The sequence below is a fragment of the Carcharodon carcharias genome, chromosome 13 (genome assembly GCF_017639515.1).
Source record: "Carcharodon carcharias isolate sCarCar2 chromosome 13, sCarCar2.pri, whole genome shotgun sequence".
In the NCBI taxonomy this organism is placed as follows: domain Eukaryota; kingdom Metazoa; phylum Chordata; class Chondrichthyes; order Lamniformes; family Lamnidae; genus Carcharodon; species Carcharodon carcharias.
In genome coordinates this window covers 49,160,497-49,178,622 of record NC_054479.1, presented here as the reverse complement: position 1 = coordinate 49,178,622, position 18,126 = coordinate 49,160,497, and the positions used below count along the sequence as shown (strand labels likewise).

The 18,126-nt window shown below is 43.5% G+C and overlaps 1 protein-coding gene across 1 annotated transcript in view; it reads left to right on the top strand.

Annotated features, from left to right (window-relative positions):
- The window catches only part of susd2 (sushi domain containing 2), a 148,142-nt gene extending 132,058 nt beyond the window's left edge, over positions 1-16,084 (top strand). Inside the window, exons 16-20 of the mRNA XM_041203058.1 lie at positions 600-667; positions 919-945; positions 1,718-1,847; positions 15,132-15,234; positions 15,992-16,084. Coding sequence (XP_041058992.1) covers positions 600-667; positions 919-945; positions 1,718-1,847; positions 15,132-15,234; positions 15,992-16,084 — 421 coding nt within the window. The remainder of the gene's footprint in view (positions 1-599; positions 668-918; positions 946-1,717; positions 1,848-15,131; positions 15,235-15,991) is intronic.
- Positions 16,085-18,126: the final 2,042 nt, after the last annotated feature.

The window sequence follows — 18,126 nt, the reverse complement described above, 5'->3', positions numbered from 1 at the left end:
CCTGAGCCTGGGTTGAGTGTAGTACTGGCAGCAAGCAACACCTCCCTGGTGGCGCTGCTGAGCGTTGAAGAGTTGTCAGCGCCTGATTGGCACTTAATGTGGCGGGCCTTCCCGAAAAGAGGTGACACAGGGCTCTTGCCGGCTCTCCAACCGACAGGCGAGACCCCTGTTGCCTCAGTTAAAAATGACTGCAAGCTTCTTCCAGTTAGCAAACTGCGTGAAATTTTCATCCCATCAGTCTGGCAACTTTCAAACCAGGTCCCAAGGCATAAAAAGATATAATGTTTTCTACTCACTGTGTCTCACACGTCCACCCGTTTCTCTCTTAATTTTTAAAACTAGAATAAGAGAACATCTAGTCAATTTGGTTCATTTTTATAGCATTGTGTGATTGTGGAATGTAGCAGCTTTTCAGAGTTCTTGCCTAAGCAACCTAAGCTGCCATTTTGCACAATAAGGCTATTAGTGCGAAGTGTAACATTATGCAGTCTTTTTCATGATTGAATTTATCATTTACTGCTGATCTAATTAAAAACAACACAAATTTATTTTTTACCTGACATATGCAATCGTCCACTTTGACATTTGGTCTTCTGTAGCAATGTGCAACTTATTCCACAGAAGATTCATCACTGCGGTTTCCCTCGTGGAGAGCAATCGCCACCAGGTCTCCTCACAAGATGGTGCTTCCCAATGAGGACTCCTATCAGAGAAGGCGTCTTCCTTCATGGAGACTCTTATCAAAGAGGGTGTCCCTTTTCAGCAATACAATTTCACTGAGATCCCATTTAACAAAAGGGTGATAAGCATTACAATCAGTACCTCCCTCACACAGAGCGAACCTAACTGTCAATGGCTTTTAAAGTAGAGTGATGGAATTCTCATTATTAATTTTAACATACGTATTTGTCTTTTCAGTCGATGCCATAAAACTCTTGATTCAAGGTGAGCACAGCTGGTATCTGGAAGTTACTGAACATAGCAGGATAAGAAAGCCAAACTAATAGGCACACAACAGAAATGAGGAAGTGGCTAGATGCAAGCACCTTCAGATTAGGCTAGCTCCTTCACCCAATCATTTGCAGGAATCTCCCCAAGCCCACTCTGCTGAATCAGCCAGTGGAAAAGAAAATCTGGACAAAGGGTTAAACAAGACTGCCAATTCACTATTGCTTGTTTTGCACTAATGCCCAAGACTAATTTCATACCAGAGATGCTATCACCCCATTCTGCCATGTACCTTGGACACAAGCTCAGAATGGAAACTCTCAGCGATTTTGTCTCATTTCCCAGACCGGCTATCTTTGGAAGGGGAAGTGGGCAGAAAGTTTCCCTTTGTGTGCAAGTTGTAACCTTTATAAAAAGAAAATACATGGATGCCTTTATTGCATTTGGCACACAAAAAATTTCTCCCCAACTGCTTGGTGTCTCTGAGTGAGTGCCAAGATTGGCATTTTACACTGCAGGTCATGCTCACTCAAAACTAGGTAGAGATTGTCCAAACTATTACAAATCCTTACAACCAATGAAGAGAAGAGACTTTAATTTCATTAACCTAGGCAACATTTGAAGACAGAAGTGATTGAATTCTCCCAGTTGTCCAAACTGAATCATTTCTGCTACTGTTTTTTCAAAAGGAGTCAAGAAAATTAAACCTCGACGGGATTTATTTATCACCGGCATATGGACACAAAGTGAATGCATTTCTTTTTAACAGAGGTTTCTGAAGGGGGCAAAGCCCTGGTGATGACTACCCAGCTACAGCTCCAATCCTATTCCTCATTGAGCAATCAATGGCCAGTGCACAGGCTCTTACCAAGCTTGGGAGGAGTGAAGGAGAAGCTGAGGTAAATTAGGATATAGTGACTAGGTGGTGCCAAGCTTGGCTTTTGACAGCCTAAGGATTGCAAGCTGAGACTTTCATTTCATTAACCTAGGCAACATAACCCAGACAACAAGAAGGTCTGCAGTTTATAGATTCTGGAAAAGGAGTGAAAGAGGAGGAGATAATGTGCTAAGTTTTGATTTCAATAGGCAGACAGGAGAGTGCATAGGAAACTGTACTTGGAGTTTAAGGGGAGCAACAGAGGGAAATTGATAGGAGCAGAGACTATATTATGTAAGAAATGGATTCGGGCTGTGAGCATGAGAGGAGCCAGGTGTGTGCCCACCAAACAATCTGTATAGCTTCTTGTTATGATCCTTGGCCAGACCCCGGGACATGGCGGGGAGATCCAGTTAGGGATCAATAACATTTTGTTTAAAGTAGATAAAAGTTAAGATTCAAGACACCTGCTTTTGGAATAAAACCACAGGATTTTTTTTGAACAAACAAAAACAAGCTTTACTAAACAGATTCAGAAAGATAAAACAATTTAGAATATGTATCTTATACTCTAATATTCAGGGGAAGTATGAAGTCCGATCCCTTGCATTTCTCAATACCCCCACCCAGATGTCTGTCACTTTGTCAGACAACCAACCTCACTGAAACTTAGTCTTTCTAATGAGGGTTTCCAATCTCCACATGTGAAGATCCAGCCTCAGAGTTCTTTCCAAACGTTTCTCTCACCTGGGCGGCTTTAGCAATGGCCCACCTCACGGGATTTTAATCTCGCCTTCCGAAATTCCTTCACCCTGGATTTCCAAGTACACTCAACACTAGCTTACAAGCACACTTTCAAATCTATGCCCATGGCAAGCAGAGCAACACTGTTCCAAAGGGGTACCTCTGCCCATAATATGGAGTCAGTCTGCTAGCTGCAGCTCTTCCTTTAATTTGGAATAGTTTTCTTTGCTCCCTTCTTTTAACTTACTTAACAAAACCTATTCCTGTCCCTGTGTCTGTGACACTTCTGGCTGGCATACTGCCTCAAACTGACTGCCTCAAGAAGAGCTGTTCACTGATCCTTGAACTGATCTGGGGACCTATCAGAACATTCCCAGAGGGTCCCACCCTTGTTATTAGGCAGGACCCAATGGAATAAGCATTGGAACACCCTGTACTTTAAATGTTACAATCCCCACAGACTACTAATTTAACACACAGGGACACCACAATCAATGGATATCATGACATTCTTCCTAAAGCTTTTATGAAGCCAAAGTTATACGTTTTAAGGTGGCCAGGGGTGTCAATGCAATAAAAATAAAACTGCAAGAGCTTTCTAAAAATATTCTCCTTTTGGGGCCATCAGTATTTATTTCTTTTGTCAATGGGTGAATGTGGCAGCCATTTTATATATAGCAATGCCCCAAAAATAGGAAGTTACATGAAGCCCACACTCCACAGATGGAGGGCATGGAAAGGAGGTCGGGTGGTTGATGTGGGTCATTTGGCAAATTGAGTATATGGGATCAGGCTGAGGGTAAAGCATTTATCACATATACTATATTCTGTGGGTAACTTGCACTTCAAGATGAAAATATTTTTAAACACAATGGTGTAGATTTTGAATTTGCCACCTGGGTGTGAAACTGATGTTATAACAGCTAACTTTCATTTCCATTGAAACCAATGCTTTGTATCCAGACAGCAAGCTGAAAATCTACCCAATATCAGCAATGTAACATAAAATAAGATGCCCACAGCAAGGGCTGATGGTTTCACTGCTTTGACTGTTACACCTATACGTGCCTTTCCTCAAGCTTCCTCTCCTCCACACATGGCAGTTGCCTTCCAGTAGCTCACCCAAGCTTCAATTCTTAGGTGTTAAGTGTGACTTGGTAGATCTTCACTAAGTCGAAAGATTGTGGGCTACAATCCCAGCAGAGACTTGAGCATATAATTGATACTGACACTTCAGTGCAGTACTGAGGGAGCATGACACTATTGGAGGTGCAGTCTTTCAGATGAGACTTTAAGCGGACCTCCTCTCTGTCATTGAAAATCCGACAGCATTATTTTGAGGAAGAGCAGGGCAGGCTTGGCCAATGTTCATCCCTTAACCAGTATCACTGAAACATGATGGCCTGGAGTTTGTGGTGAGCTCACCACTGTCCACGAAGTAAGTCTAGCTATCTCTCTGATGAGAATTTCACTGGTACTGCAACTGATTGCAGCATTCTTTACTGGGAATTCCTAGCGTGGAGCAACAGCGATGGCATCAGACTCTCCAAGCAGCCAGACATATCTAAGCATTTTCACAAACCCCTCCAAACAGGTAACTAAAAGCGCTGAAATAAAATCACTTTTTTCAGCAAGCTAATGGAAGATTGGGACATACACATGGAATGAATGTGCAAGGTAAAAAATTCTGAAGAAACACCTTTTTAAAAAAGATTATTGACAAAGATTTCACTTAAAAACCTACTCCACCGTTTAACAATCAATGAATATAGAATTGTATTTTTCGAAGTTAGTTCTGTCAGTCATCAAATATTATTAATCACTTCGCTATTTAGAATCCAGGCCGGAATTTTCCCAGCCCTGTGGCGATAGCTTCGGGGGTGGCGGGGATGGTGTGTGTGTTGAAATTTAGAAAGCAGTGCTTTGGCTCAGCTCCCCAATGTGTTCCTAACTCCGTGGTCTGGATTTTCATCCTTGAGGTGGGTAGAGGGAATCAGGAAAGTTGCTGGCTTGGCACACCCGCCTTGGGAGAAAATACCCACAAAGGCGGGATTTTCATTGCTGAATGCAATGGGGGTGGTGGGGGGACGGAGGGCTGGGTGTAGATTGGAGTTGGGCCAGCCGACCCTGGAAGAAGTCTGGAGGCAGCATCAGGGGCTGCTGGTACCGAGGTGGGTTGTTTAAAAGGACTGCCTCAGTGCTGTGGGACTTTGTCCCGGTGAAAATAAAAACACAAAGGCCCTCAACACCCTCTCTACAGCCTCCAAACACTCCCTATGCCTCGCCCATGCCATCTCATGCCCCCTATGCCAAGGTCAGCCCTCTTACCCACCTCCATGGCCCCTTATGCCCCCTATGCCAAGCTATGGCACTTTCATGCCCATTGATCCACTGTAAACTGTATAGAACCAATGAACCCTACAGTGTATAGTGGTATGTGTAAAGAGAAAGCTTTGAAAAAAAGTTAATTCATTTATAATTTTCTCCTATTTCACTGCAAACTCATAAAAGTTTCAGTCATCCAGGCTCTTTAAAGGATCAATGATAAAAACCATAAGCCCTTGAAACCACTTAACCTGTGTAAACAAACATTGTGAAACTAACAGCACAGATTAGAGAATCTGAGCTGTCAATCAAACAATGCTTTCTCTGGGGCACAGGTGTTTTAGTACTCCAATTGTTGTCTGGGCTCTCAGCCAAGCATACATAATGAGGCTTGGATGAGTGTTGAGACATCCATTAAGTTTGCTGAAACAGCTGCTCTTCACCTGCCTGAGCAGCACTCACTTTTCCCATTGGGACTGCTGTCCAGCCCTCCCTCCCTTTGGCACCCCTGATTGGCTCTTCCTTTGACATCCCTGATTGGCCCATCCTCCCTCCAGTGCCTCTGATTGGCCCTTCCTTCGGCACGTCTGATTCCCTCTCCTGCAACCATGCGTCGTACGCCATCTCTAATTGGACAACGTATGCAGGGGCGGCCAGTTGATTGGCCATAATGAAAACAGAAAATGCTGGAAAAGCTCAGCAGGTCTGGCAGCACCTGTAGAGAGAGAGGCAGAGTTAACATTTTGAGTCCATATGACTTCTCTGGAACAGGCCACCTTCCTTAAAATTAAGCCCAAGGGCTCACCACATAATTGTGTGGACTCAGAACCCAGAAATAGACCTAATCTTGGGTCCCCCCCCCCCCCACAGCTGCTATAAAATCCAGGCCCCAGGTGCACCTGATTGAACAAGATGTGGCTTTTTCAAGGGTTTCAAATGGCAATGTTGGGGGTAGGGAAGCTAAAGTTCTCACTGATTTCAGTGATGATAGGCCACAGCACAGCCTCTGTCGGAATCCTTTGTGACAGATTGCGATTCAGGATTTCCTCGCTAAACTCTGCATGACCCATATTGTGAAGTTGCAGTCAGTTTCAGAGAGGCAGTAAAGGCAAAAGCTGACAGTTCATTGCCAAATTGCAGTCTACCCCCACCCTCCCTCCCCTGCAAAATCCAGCCCATTAACTGGACATTATTTCATTGCTTTGAACTTGCTGTGCGCAAATTGATTGCTGTGTTCCTCCACACTACAGTGGGGACTACACTTTAAAGGCTCCCTCATCAGCGGTAAAGTGCCTAGGGATGTCCTAAGGTCATGAAAACCCATTGAAAACCTAAGCTTTTCTTTCTTTGACATGTGAACTTAGACAGTGACTAGCAACATGCAGACACCTTCATCCGGGCATTACAGTGGACTTAACCAACATCTGTAGATACTTTCCTTGCAACAGATAGAAATGGCAATAATGACTGACTTGATCAACAAGCGAGTCAAGGGCTATGGGGGCAGCTGATAGGAAAGTGGAGTTGAGGCCACAATCAGATTAGCCTCGATCTTATCGAATGGTGGACCAGGATTGAGGGGCTGAATGGCCTACTCCTGCTCTTAATTCTTGTGTTTATATAGCCACTTCACTATCCCCAGCCCAGAGATGCTGAAGGCAATTGTAACGCCTTCTACCAATAGCACAGTTAAGATCAGCTAACCTGGCACAGACCTGGTATCAAGCATATGTCCATATTTGTCTCGTTTACATGTGGTAATGGCTTTTTCATCTGTGGAACTTTTTTCAAGAAAAGCTGGCACATAGGTCCAAAGTATGACTGTATTCCCGCCTGAGAATCCAGTCCAAAGCCTGGAACACCACTGATAGGTGAGCAGAATTTGGCTGCTCAACGGGAAGAATATTAGAAAGATCCATACTATTGCTGGTAATTGCTTGCCCAATGCAATATTTAAAGAAACATTAATGCCTCATTAGGAAGCCTAAATCCTGGAAGAATCGCGAATGCCTGATTCCAGCAACCCTGCCAGCCCATGCTATGATATGAGATAATATCATTGCCCTGGGAACTTTTCCAATGTGCTGTTTGTGTTTTTATTAAGACTGAACTGAAATGTTCCCCTGATGCTGCAGAGATAAAGTCATTGCCTTCACTCAGCAAAATGCATACAAGCAAAGGCCCAGGTTTGATCCCTATTCAGTGCTGAATTAGCTGAACATTATAATAGTTCATGCACCAACCCAACAAAATGTAATTCATTATGTGACCTGCCTTAATTAAAGGGACAGGTTTTCCTTGCTCGGATTTGGGGGTGAAATAATTACCTGGGCTCAGGCAGGGAGGATTGCCTGACCCCGATAGAGGTTGCCCAGGCCAGAATATTGCTGTCAGCGAGCGGGGGTGAGCCTGACACACTGATGCGTAAAATGACTCGAGATGACATCGGGCGGGTGTCCCAACGTCATCATGCGTCATTTCGATCTTTCATTCGGCGGGCGCATGCCCGTCGATCTGTCAATGACTTGTTAAGGCATTACAAAAGCCAGCAGGCTTATTAACAGTGCTGCCCATCCAACCTTAAGGTTGGCGGGCAGGTGAAAAGCCCAAGCGGCCTTAGGAAACCTCATCCACGGGCGGGATGGGGTTTCCTGAAGGTTTTATAAAATAATTGAATAAATTTTGCTACACTGACAAGCATGTCCCAGCTCATCTGACACTGTCACATGAGGGGACATGTTTAAATAATTTTTTACTTTATTTATAACAAGATTTTTTTATCAACTTAATTTCCCTGAGGCAGCTCCGTACCTCAGGGAGATTTTTGCGGTCCTTGGCACGCATGTGCGAAAGAGTGCAGGCCCCAACTCTCCCTCTCCCCCCTGCCCACACAGGTAATGCTGTGTGCTACTAGCTGCACATTATGCTGGGCAGGCCTTAATTGGTCTGCCCACGTAATATGGCGGCACACAGTCGATCGCTGCCCATGATCGGCTCCGCTCCTGCCCAGCCCGCTCGATATAGGTAAGATTCAGCCCCAGGCTTCTGTCCACAGGTGTATTAAGTAGGTGACACACAGGTTTGTTTGTGGCCACATATTTCATCACCTTTACAATGATTCTGGCACGTCAGCTTGAGAAAGAGTCACTGTTACCCAATGACAGAATTACCCCAGGTTTAAGGTGTTAGCTGTAGCTGCCTAACAACTTAAGTGTTTGAGACAATTCCTTAATAGGGGTGATAATAGGTGCAGGAAATAAGCAAATCACATCAAATGAGTATTTTCTGTTACTACATGTTACACTATAAGCAAAGAAACACTCTCAGGAGGAGAAGCATGTAAGGGGTCTTGTGGATTCACTTCAACAAAGGCAGAGAGCTGAAAACACAGGAAACTTACAGCACAGTAGGAGACTATTCAGCCCATTATATCTGTGCTGGCTAAAAAAAAACTATCCAACCTAATCCTACTCTCCAGTTCTTGGTCCATGGCCCTGTAGGTTATAGCACTTCAAGTGCATATCCAATTGGTTTTTGTTTCTGCCTCTACCACCTTTTCAGGCAGCAAGTTCCAGATGCCAACCACCCTCTGGGTGAAAAAAATTCTCCTCAAATCCCTTTGAATCCTCTTACCAATTACTTTAAGGATGACATTTTGTGGCCCCTCCCACCGGCAGGATTTTCTGGTCCCGCCCAAGTCAGTGGACTTTTGAACGACTGACCACATTTTCTGTCCCTGCCGCCTCATGACGGGGCCATAAAATTCCACTCTAAATGTTTGCTACTGTTGTACAGGGCATTGGTGAGACCACATGTGGAGTGTCTGTGTTCAGTTTTGCTCTCCATACTTAAGGGAGGACATAATTGCATTAGAAACAGTTCAGAGAAGGTTCACTTGACTGATTCCTGGCATGGGATTGTTGGGGGTCGGGGTAGTGGGGGTTAATTTATGAGGGAAGTTTATACAGGTTGGGCCTGTACCCATTGGAGTTTAGAAGAATGAGAGATGATCTTACAAAAACATGTAAGATCCTGTTGGGTGGGGGGTGCTTGACAGAATGGATACTGAGAGGATGTTTCCCCTCATTGGAAAGACTGGAACTAGGGGACATAATTTAAAAATAAGGGATCTCCCATTTAAAATGAAGATGATTTTTTTTTTCGCTCAGCAGGTTGTGAGTCTGTGGAGCTCTCTTCCCTTGATAACGGGGGCAGGGTCATTGAATATTTGTAAGGCAGAGGAAGATGGATTCTTGACTAACAAGGGACTCAAAGGGTATCGGGGGTAAACAGGAAAGTGGAGTTGAGGCCACAATCAGATCAACCATGGTCTTATTGAATGGCAGAGCAGGCTTGAGAGACTGAATGGCCTACTCTTGCTCCTAATTCATACGTTTGTATTTTAAATCTATGCCGGTTATTGACCTTTCTGCTAAAGGGAATAGGTCCTTCCTATCCACTCTATCTCGGCCCCTCATGATTTTATACACATCAATTAAGTCTCTCCTCAGCTTATTCTGTTCCAAAGGAAACAATCCATCCAATCTATCCTCATAGTTAAAATTCTCCATTCCTAGCAAAATCCTCATATACCTCCTCTGTAACCTCTCTAGTGCCTGCTTGTAATTCAATGACCAGAACTATACACAGCACTCTAGCTGCAGTCTAACTAGTGTTTTAAACAGTTCTAGCATAACCTCCCTGCCCTTATACTCCGTCTCAGCCAATAAAGGAAAATATTCCATGTACCTTCATAGTCACATTATCGACCTGTCCTGCTCCCTCCCAAAATCCTTGGACATACACTCCAAGGGCCCTCTGTTCCTCTACACTTCCCAATATTGGAGACTGAAACGAACTTCTAACATTGCAGTGGGTTGGCCTCATTGTATATTGGCTAACCTGGTCAAGGCTGAAAGGATGTTGAGGGGATGTTTCCCTTTGTGGGAGAGACTAGAACAAAATTTATAATTTACAAAAATAGGGGACAAAATTTAAAAATAAGGAGTCTTCCATTTAAGATGAGATGAGGAGAATTTTTTTTCTCTCAGAGGGTTGTCAGTCTGTGAAACTTGAATAAGGGCTTGGACTTATTCCAACACTGAGTAACCCTGTGAGGGTTTCTGAAGGTGACTGACTGCTGAGGCTATTTTCTTCCAGTAAGTTTGGATCAGGCCAATCCTGGATCTCTTTCCTCAGACTTCCTCTACCTACCGCACCACTGGGATTTCCCTCTCTCCCCAGGGATTAGCTCCAAATAGTGGGTGCAAGTAGCAATGGGAGTCTGCTGGCAATATTGAAACTAATTTTGATTGGAGAGGGGAACTAGCTGCAACTAGTGGATGAAAGAGCAAGCCCAGTGAGTTTCTGGTGGAAAACTAGTTGTGAACTGGTCATGGATGAAAATGTAGCCTGATGTGTGCTGGTGATCCCAATATAGGTCACATGGGGTGAGCCCCATGATACATGTGGTGCACTACGTTCTGAAAGAATGCTGCTCAAGCTGACTTTCCAATCACTCAATCTCTCCAAGGTGCTGTTCAGGATGTTAGAACCATTTAAAATAGAGGCCCGAGCATTTCAAATGGTGGGGTTTCCCTTTCAGTCATCTGAAGAGATGGTGTGGAATGCACCTCACTGACTCTGACTGCTGTGCAGCCATTTCACGCTTGAATGAGCATTAATTGGCTGCAGATGGGACTTCTGCCCCTCACTCAGGAGTTTTTTTTACATTTCTTATTTACAAAGAATATCTTAATCCACAACAGTTACAAACACATATATACACAGATCATGTGATTAAAGATTAAAGTCTCTGAGGTGGTTTTCTGATTCGGTTAGAGCAGCATAAGCTCTACAACTTGAGATTCTTCCACTGGATCGACCTGATCAAGAACTGCAGCATCAGGTCATCCTTAGACAATGACAGTTCAGGATTAGGTAATTCAACAGGGACATCAGGTATGTCTATTCTAGGTCAATTTGTCACCTCAGGGATTAAAGGTTCGACATCAATTACAGGCAGAATGATTGGTTGTTGGAGTGTCTTTCTACTCCTTAGATGATCCACATGTTTTCGAACAATCCGGTCTTCCACTTCCACTTGGTATGTCAAAGGTCCAGTTTCAGAGACAATTATACCAGCTACCCAACTGGGACCATTTTTAAAATTTCGCACAAAAACTGTCTCCCACAATAAACCTTCGAGCTTTGCTTTGAATATCATGATTCACTTTCTGACTACTCTGGTTCTTCTCTACCTTCCCCTCTAAGTTTGGAAACACCAGACATAACTTTGTACGAAGGCAGCATTTCATCAGTAATTCAATTGGTGTTGAATCCATAGTTGCATGAGGAGTCGTACGATAATTGAGAAAAAAATGTGAAATTTGAGTTTCTAAAGTACCTTTGGATATCTTCTTCATTCCTGATTTGAAAGTTTGCATTGGTCTTTCTGCTAACCCACTGGATGAAGGATAATATGGTGCTGTTTTAATATGTTCAATTCCATTTTAACTCATGAATCTCTGAAATTCCATACAAGTGAAGGCAGTACTGTATATGAAACAATGCCTTCTGGTAGGCCATGTATACAAAAACATTGGCGCAGCTTTTCAGTAGTTGCACACAAATGTCGGTGATCTAACTTCATATAATCCATCCATTTAAAATGGGCACTGATGATCAATAAAAATGGACGTACATAGTCTATACGTAGTCTAACCCAGGGTCGACCAGGCCACTCCCACGGATGCAGTGGAGCTAAAACGGGTTACTTCTGCTGTTGCTGACACTAAAGACAGTGCTTAACCATTCTTTCAATATCACTGTCTATGCCTGGTCATGAGACATAGCTTTGTGCAAGCATCTTCAGTTTCGATAAGCCTGGATGCGCACTGTGAAGCTCTGTCACGTGTGGTTCTCTTCTGTGTAAAAGGACGGGCGACTCTTGATCCCCACAACAAGATTCCATCTTGACAACTTAACTCAGTTTTATTGGCATGGAATTGTCTTATCTCTACAAAGACTGTGAATTCGACCATCCTTACAATACCTGGTCTCGGACATTTTACAAAATTGGATACCGATTTGTCAAATTCTTTATTTGCTTCACACAGACTGGTGAAGAGTCCAAGAAATTCAACACAAGCACAATTTCTTGTGACATTGGAGCATGTACAATGCTATCTGGTAATGGAAGATGACTAAGTGCATCTGCATTTGCAATATGCACATCAGGACGGTGCATAAAGGTATACTCATACACCAATAAAATTAAAGTCCATGTTGGATTCTAGCTGAGGCTATCAGCAGAATGGCTTTATCCTCACTAAATAAACATATTAGTGGTTTATGATCCAACACTATGGTGAAATGTAGTCCATGCGGATACTGATGAAATTTCTTTATTCCAAATATTACTGACAGACCTTCCTTTCCAAGTTGTGAATAACCCTTCTCAGCTGCAGAGAGGGTTCTGGAGAGATAGCCAATTGGCCTTTCGGGACCATCTTCCACCTTGTGTGACAAATTGTTCCCACACCGTGGGGAGATGAGTCACAGGTTAATATTAATTCTTTTGTTGGGTCATAATTTACTAGTAGACATGATATGAAGGCTTCTTCTTGTTGCACTTTCCATGACCAATGATGATTCTTTTTCAATAGTAAGTGTAAAGGTCCTAACACTGTTGACAAGTTTGGCAAAAAAGTGATTGTAATAATTTATCATGCCCAAAAAAGATTTGAGTTCAGTGACACTGGTAGGAGAGGGTACCTCTTTGATTGCTCTGACTTCCTTCCCTACTGGATGCAACCCCTGGGCATCCACTCGGTGATCCAAATAAGTGACTTCAGTCGCTTAGAATGTGCATTTCTCTTTCTTCAATCATGCACCAGCTTCCAGAAATCTCCTCAACACCATCTTCTAAGTTGGGCAAATGTTCGGCTTCTGTTGATCCTGTGACCAGGACATCATCCAGGTACACTACTTTTCAGGGAAGCCCTTGCAATAGGCTTTCCATGGTCCTTTGGAGGATTGCACAGGCAGGTGATACACCAAGGGATAGGCGTGTATACTGGTGCAGGCCCTTGTGCGTGCTGATGGTTACATACCCTCTAGAAGTGCTGTCCACCTCTAGCTGTTGGTATGAATGGCTCATGTCCAGTTTGATATAGCAATTTCCTCCAACAAGCTTAGTGCACAGATCTTCAATCCTCGGGATTGGATATTTATCTAATTTAGCAGCCTTGTTCACAGTTAATTTGTACTCTACAAATGCAAATAGTTTGTTCTGGTTTCATCACAAGGACTATGGGTGCTGCCCATTCTGAAAATTGCACTGGCTGGGTGAAGCCCAGCTTCTCTAAGTGGCACAGTTCTGCATCCATCTTCTCCTTTAGGGCATAGCGCACAGGTCTGGCCTTATAGAACCAGGGTGTCCCCTCTGAATCTACACATATTTTTGCTTGTAGGCCTTTTATCCTTTCCAACTCGTCACGAAATATGCTGTTGTACTTCCTTAACAGCTCAGGAATTCCTCCTGTTCTCACTTGACAAATTTTGGACCAGTTGAGCTTAAATTTTCATAACCAATCACAGCCCAGAAGACTAGGTCCTGCACCTTTACAATGATCACTGGCAAGCTGGGTTGTCTGTTGTCTAAAGGACACATGTACAGTGGCGATGCCTTTTACCTGTATTGACTCTCCAGTGTATGTCTTCAGCTGAGCCGTAGTTTGCTCCAGATGCAGTGGATGGGTACCTTCATTTAGGTATTTAAAGATGTGTTCTTCCACAACTGTGGTTGAGGCTCCCATGTTTACCTCCAAGACTAGAGGCTTCCCATTCACTTGAAGGGTAATGGTGATTGGTTCAGTTTTACTGCTTTGACATTGTATAGGGAATAGATATCAGGATCAGCAGCTTCTGGTTCAGTTATGTTGTGCACTTCAATCATCTTGGTCTGCTGTCTGATTGGCTGTCTCCATTTCACCGTGCATCACTTTATTACATGCCCTTTTTGTGGCAGTAGTGGTATTCTGCCTCCTTAAATCTGCAGATTTCCAGTACATGGTTGCCCCCACATTAGTAACAGATTAATTTCTGAATCCCTGGTGACATGCCTCCATTATGCCTTTTTTGTTTTTTGAGCATTAGACACTGGATCCTGCATCAGGGCTGTCTCTCTGCTTTTCATTCCATGCCCGACTGTATGTTCCTGCCCCAACTGAAGTACAGCGCCACGTTGCACACTCTGTAAAGCCTGCGAGCCCCTCTCCATTGCTATCGTTATTTTCATGGCATGCTTCAAATCAATATTAACTTCTGCAAATAAATAGCACTGAATGGCATAGTCATTTACACCACAAACCAACCGATCCCTCAACATGTCACTGAGTGTATCTCTGAAGTCACAGTGCTCAGTCAACTGTTCTAACTTTGCAATATACATTGCGATGGACTCATCTGGGGCCCTTACTCTGGAGTTGGACTTAAACCTTTACATAATTACTCATGGCTTTGGCTGAAAATGCATCTTCGTGAGATCTACCAGTTCATGAAAAGATTTAGCATGCGGGGCTGTCAGACTATGGATGAGGTTAAAAGTCTTGCTACCATAGACACTTAAAATAATTGCTTTCTGCTCCTCCTCCGCTATTATTTCATTTGCCATGAAATAAAAACCTAAGCGGTCTATATACCGGCTCCAGTCTTCCATGGATAAGTCATAAAGGTTGATTCTGCTGAAGAGTGACATGACTGGTGAGCATACTTTTCTTTCTTTCCTTAAGAATTGATGTACTCATATTCACAAGGCGAGATGCAGCGTTGGAGTTATTTATCCTCATCGCCAATTGTGATAAACTTGATGTACAGACAGATTTCTGACTTGAAACAGATAACTTTATTACAGAGCTCGTTTAGAAGCTACATGATTGAATCAGGTCCACGACTTAAAAGCTTCGCCCCTTAAGATTACCCAAGCTTTGGGCTCATTTGTCAGTACAATCATGTGACCCCTAAAGGTAGTAGGAAAGGTTATACCTACAATCACTACATGTTGTGATATTGGAAGCAGCTTTTGATGTTTCTTAGCGACTGATCACTACAAACAGTCATCCGTATAATGGGATTATTCTGTATCTATTTACTTGCATTTCTGCTTCAACCACTGCACAACAATTCCTGCTGGAAGTGAGACATGGTTGAGGACACAATTGGATTTGCTTCCCAGTCGGATAGCCTTCCAACACCAAAAGAAAAGGCCAACAAAGGAGTCAACATCTCCAAAAGAAATTGTGGCGGGGGTGGATAGGAGGAAATTGGAAAGGAAAAAGGTAAGATAAAAATAATTGAGTAGCTCCAAGAGAAGGAATACTTATTGATCTCAATCACTTGATTGGAGGAATGAAAGAAAATCAAAGATGGAGCTGTCCCCATAGGACTCTTATGTCAATCTAATGTCTGGTTTCGTGCACTTTTTCTCTCCACTGGCAAAGTGGAATTTGGGCCCACTTCACCGCTAGTTTTCCCACTTTCAAAGTTCCCATACCTCCTACTGCTTGACAGATATGGCTTGCTCAGTGATGGGTTACAGGTGTTGGGAATTCCAACTGAGAAATTAGCATAAAGTTGTTTCTAAAAAAGCAGCCAAATTGACTCTCACACAAAAATCTGTTGTGCTGATACTATTGGCATCATGAGGTTGCTGGAAACATCATCGCACATTCCTCTGTTTATTAACATGTTCTTTGATATGTGTTACCATGGTGCCACCACCTCTTAATTTTTTCTCTCAAGTTTCTCCTTCTTCCTGAAGGTCATGTCTGAGCCTTGTCAGTGATTGGCTTGATCCAGCCATGAGCAGTGGTCAGAAGTTTGGAACTCTAGACAATAGCCCTTTCCTGCCCCAAGGGACCCTAAAGCCAATTGTAATCCCCATAGCACTGCTCAGGCTGTTGGTTAAACTTGGGATCTTTTTGGCTTCTATGGGTCATAGGTAGTCATGTCTTGATGACCAGGACAAGTGATGCTTTTTAACAGCACATTGAATAATTCCACAAACTTTAAAATGAGAGCTTTTTACTTCTGTAGGGAAAGTTGCCAGCAAAGCTCAAGGTTGCCAATAGTGAAAGCTTGTTAGAGAGCAAAACTTCTCGCAGCTATTGGCTGATTCTGGCTCCATAGTTCATATGTCAGAATATGAAAATCCCAGTAGGATCCACCCCTACATATTTCACCTCCCAGGTCCTTACTGGAACCATGTGCAATCTCACAATCTTTCCAACTCGGCCTCCATTTAGCAGGCTCTCACTTCACACTCAGTCATTTTGGCCTTTGAGTCACATTCACCAGCAGCTGTATTCCATCCGACAATCATGGATTTGGTCAACACTGACAAAGCTCACGTCAAAGAACCCTTCCTCACTCAGGTCAAGGCACTTCTAATGGCAAGAGAGCCATTCTCTGTTCCCTTTATTAAACAACAACACTGGGCTCTGGTAACACTCAAATAGCACAATAGGTTTTATCCAATCCACAATCCCTTGTCCTTCCTGTCTTCAGCTCTCTGCTCTTTCCAATTAGATAACACACACAATAATACAATCTTTGTCCTATTGTCAGAGGCATGCTTTCAACACCAAGATCTGTTCAAACACTGCCAAACAGAAAACACAGGATGATCCAGCCCCATTGCAATAGCTTTCTATTTCCCCTTTGCTTCTTAGCTGTTCATCCACAGGCAACCACAGATCAAATGGGCATTTGTTGGAACATAATGATGCCATAATCAGGAAACCACTAAATACTCCAACTGAGTACTCCCCAACACATTTTAGTTTTAAAGGGGCATCACACAAAAGAAAATACAAGAATTTTCTAGCACACATGTAATCACACTGTGCGCCAGTATTGTCAGTAACACATTCCACTCCAATATCACCTTGGAGAAACTCTACCCTAATATCACCATAGAGGAGAATTTTCCGCTCATCGGGCGGATACGTGCCTGCCCGACCGAGCGTAAAACGATGCGCGATGACGTCAGGTGAGTGTCCCGACGGCATCACGCACTCGGTCTATATAACGGGCGGCGGGCACGCACCAGAGTCAGCAGCACACTCGCCGACAATTAAACGGCTATTAAGGCCATTAAAAGGATAATAGAATGAAATTTTTTGCTGCCTGTCCAACCTTATGGTTGGCGAGCAGGTGAGAAGGCCAAGTAGCCTTTGTACTTTTTAGGAAACCTCATTGACAGGCAGGATGAGTTTTCCAACAGCAAATAAAAATAAAAATTTTTTAAAAATTTAATTAGTATCATGTCCCTGCTTATGTAAGAGAGCCACGTGAGGGCACATGTTTTATAACATTTTAGAAATCTTTATTTTTAATTTTCAAAACTCTTCATCTCGCTGAGGCAGCTCTGTGCCTCAGGGAGCTTTTCCAGCATGCACCCACAAGCATGCATGAAATTCGCACTCGGCCTCCACCCCTCCCCAGACAGGCAGCACTGAGCACTGCTGCTCGTGTTTCACCCTGGCCAGGCCTTAATTGGCACACCAGCATGAAACCTCAGTCCAGCCCCAATTGCAGGAGGCGGGCAGGTACCCGACTACCTCTGCACGAACCCACCTGATGAGGGAAAAATCCTCCCCTGGGGAAAACTCCACTTCAAGATCACCATGGGTAAACTCCACTCCAATATCACCTTAGGGAAACTCCACAACAATATCGCCATTGGAAAACTACACTCCAATATCACGATGGGGAAACTCCACTCCAATATAAACATGGGGAAACTCTACTCCAATATCACCGTGGGGAAACTCCACTCCAATATCACCATGGGGAAACTTTACTCCAAAATCACCATGGGGAAACTCTATTCCAATATCGCCATGGGGATACTCCACTCCAACATCTCCATGGGGAAACTCCACTCCAATATCATCATGGCAAAACTCCACTCCAATATCACCATGGGGAAACTCTACTCCAACATCACCATGGGGAAACCCCATTCCAATATCTCCATAGGGCAACTCCACTCCAATGTCAGCATGGAGAAACTCAACTCCAATATCTCCATGGGGAAACCTCACACCAATATCACTATGGCGAAATTGCACACCAATATCACCATAGGGAAATTCCATTCCAATATCACCATGGAGAAACTTTACTCCAATATTATCATGAGGAAACTGCACTCCAATATAACCATG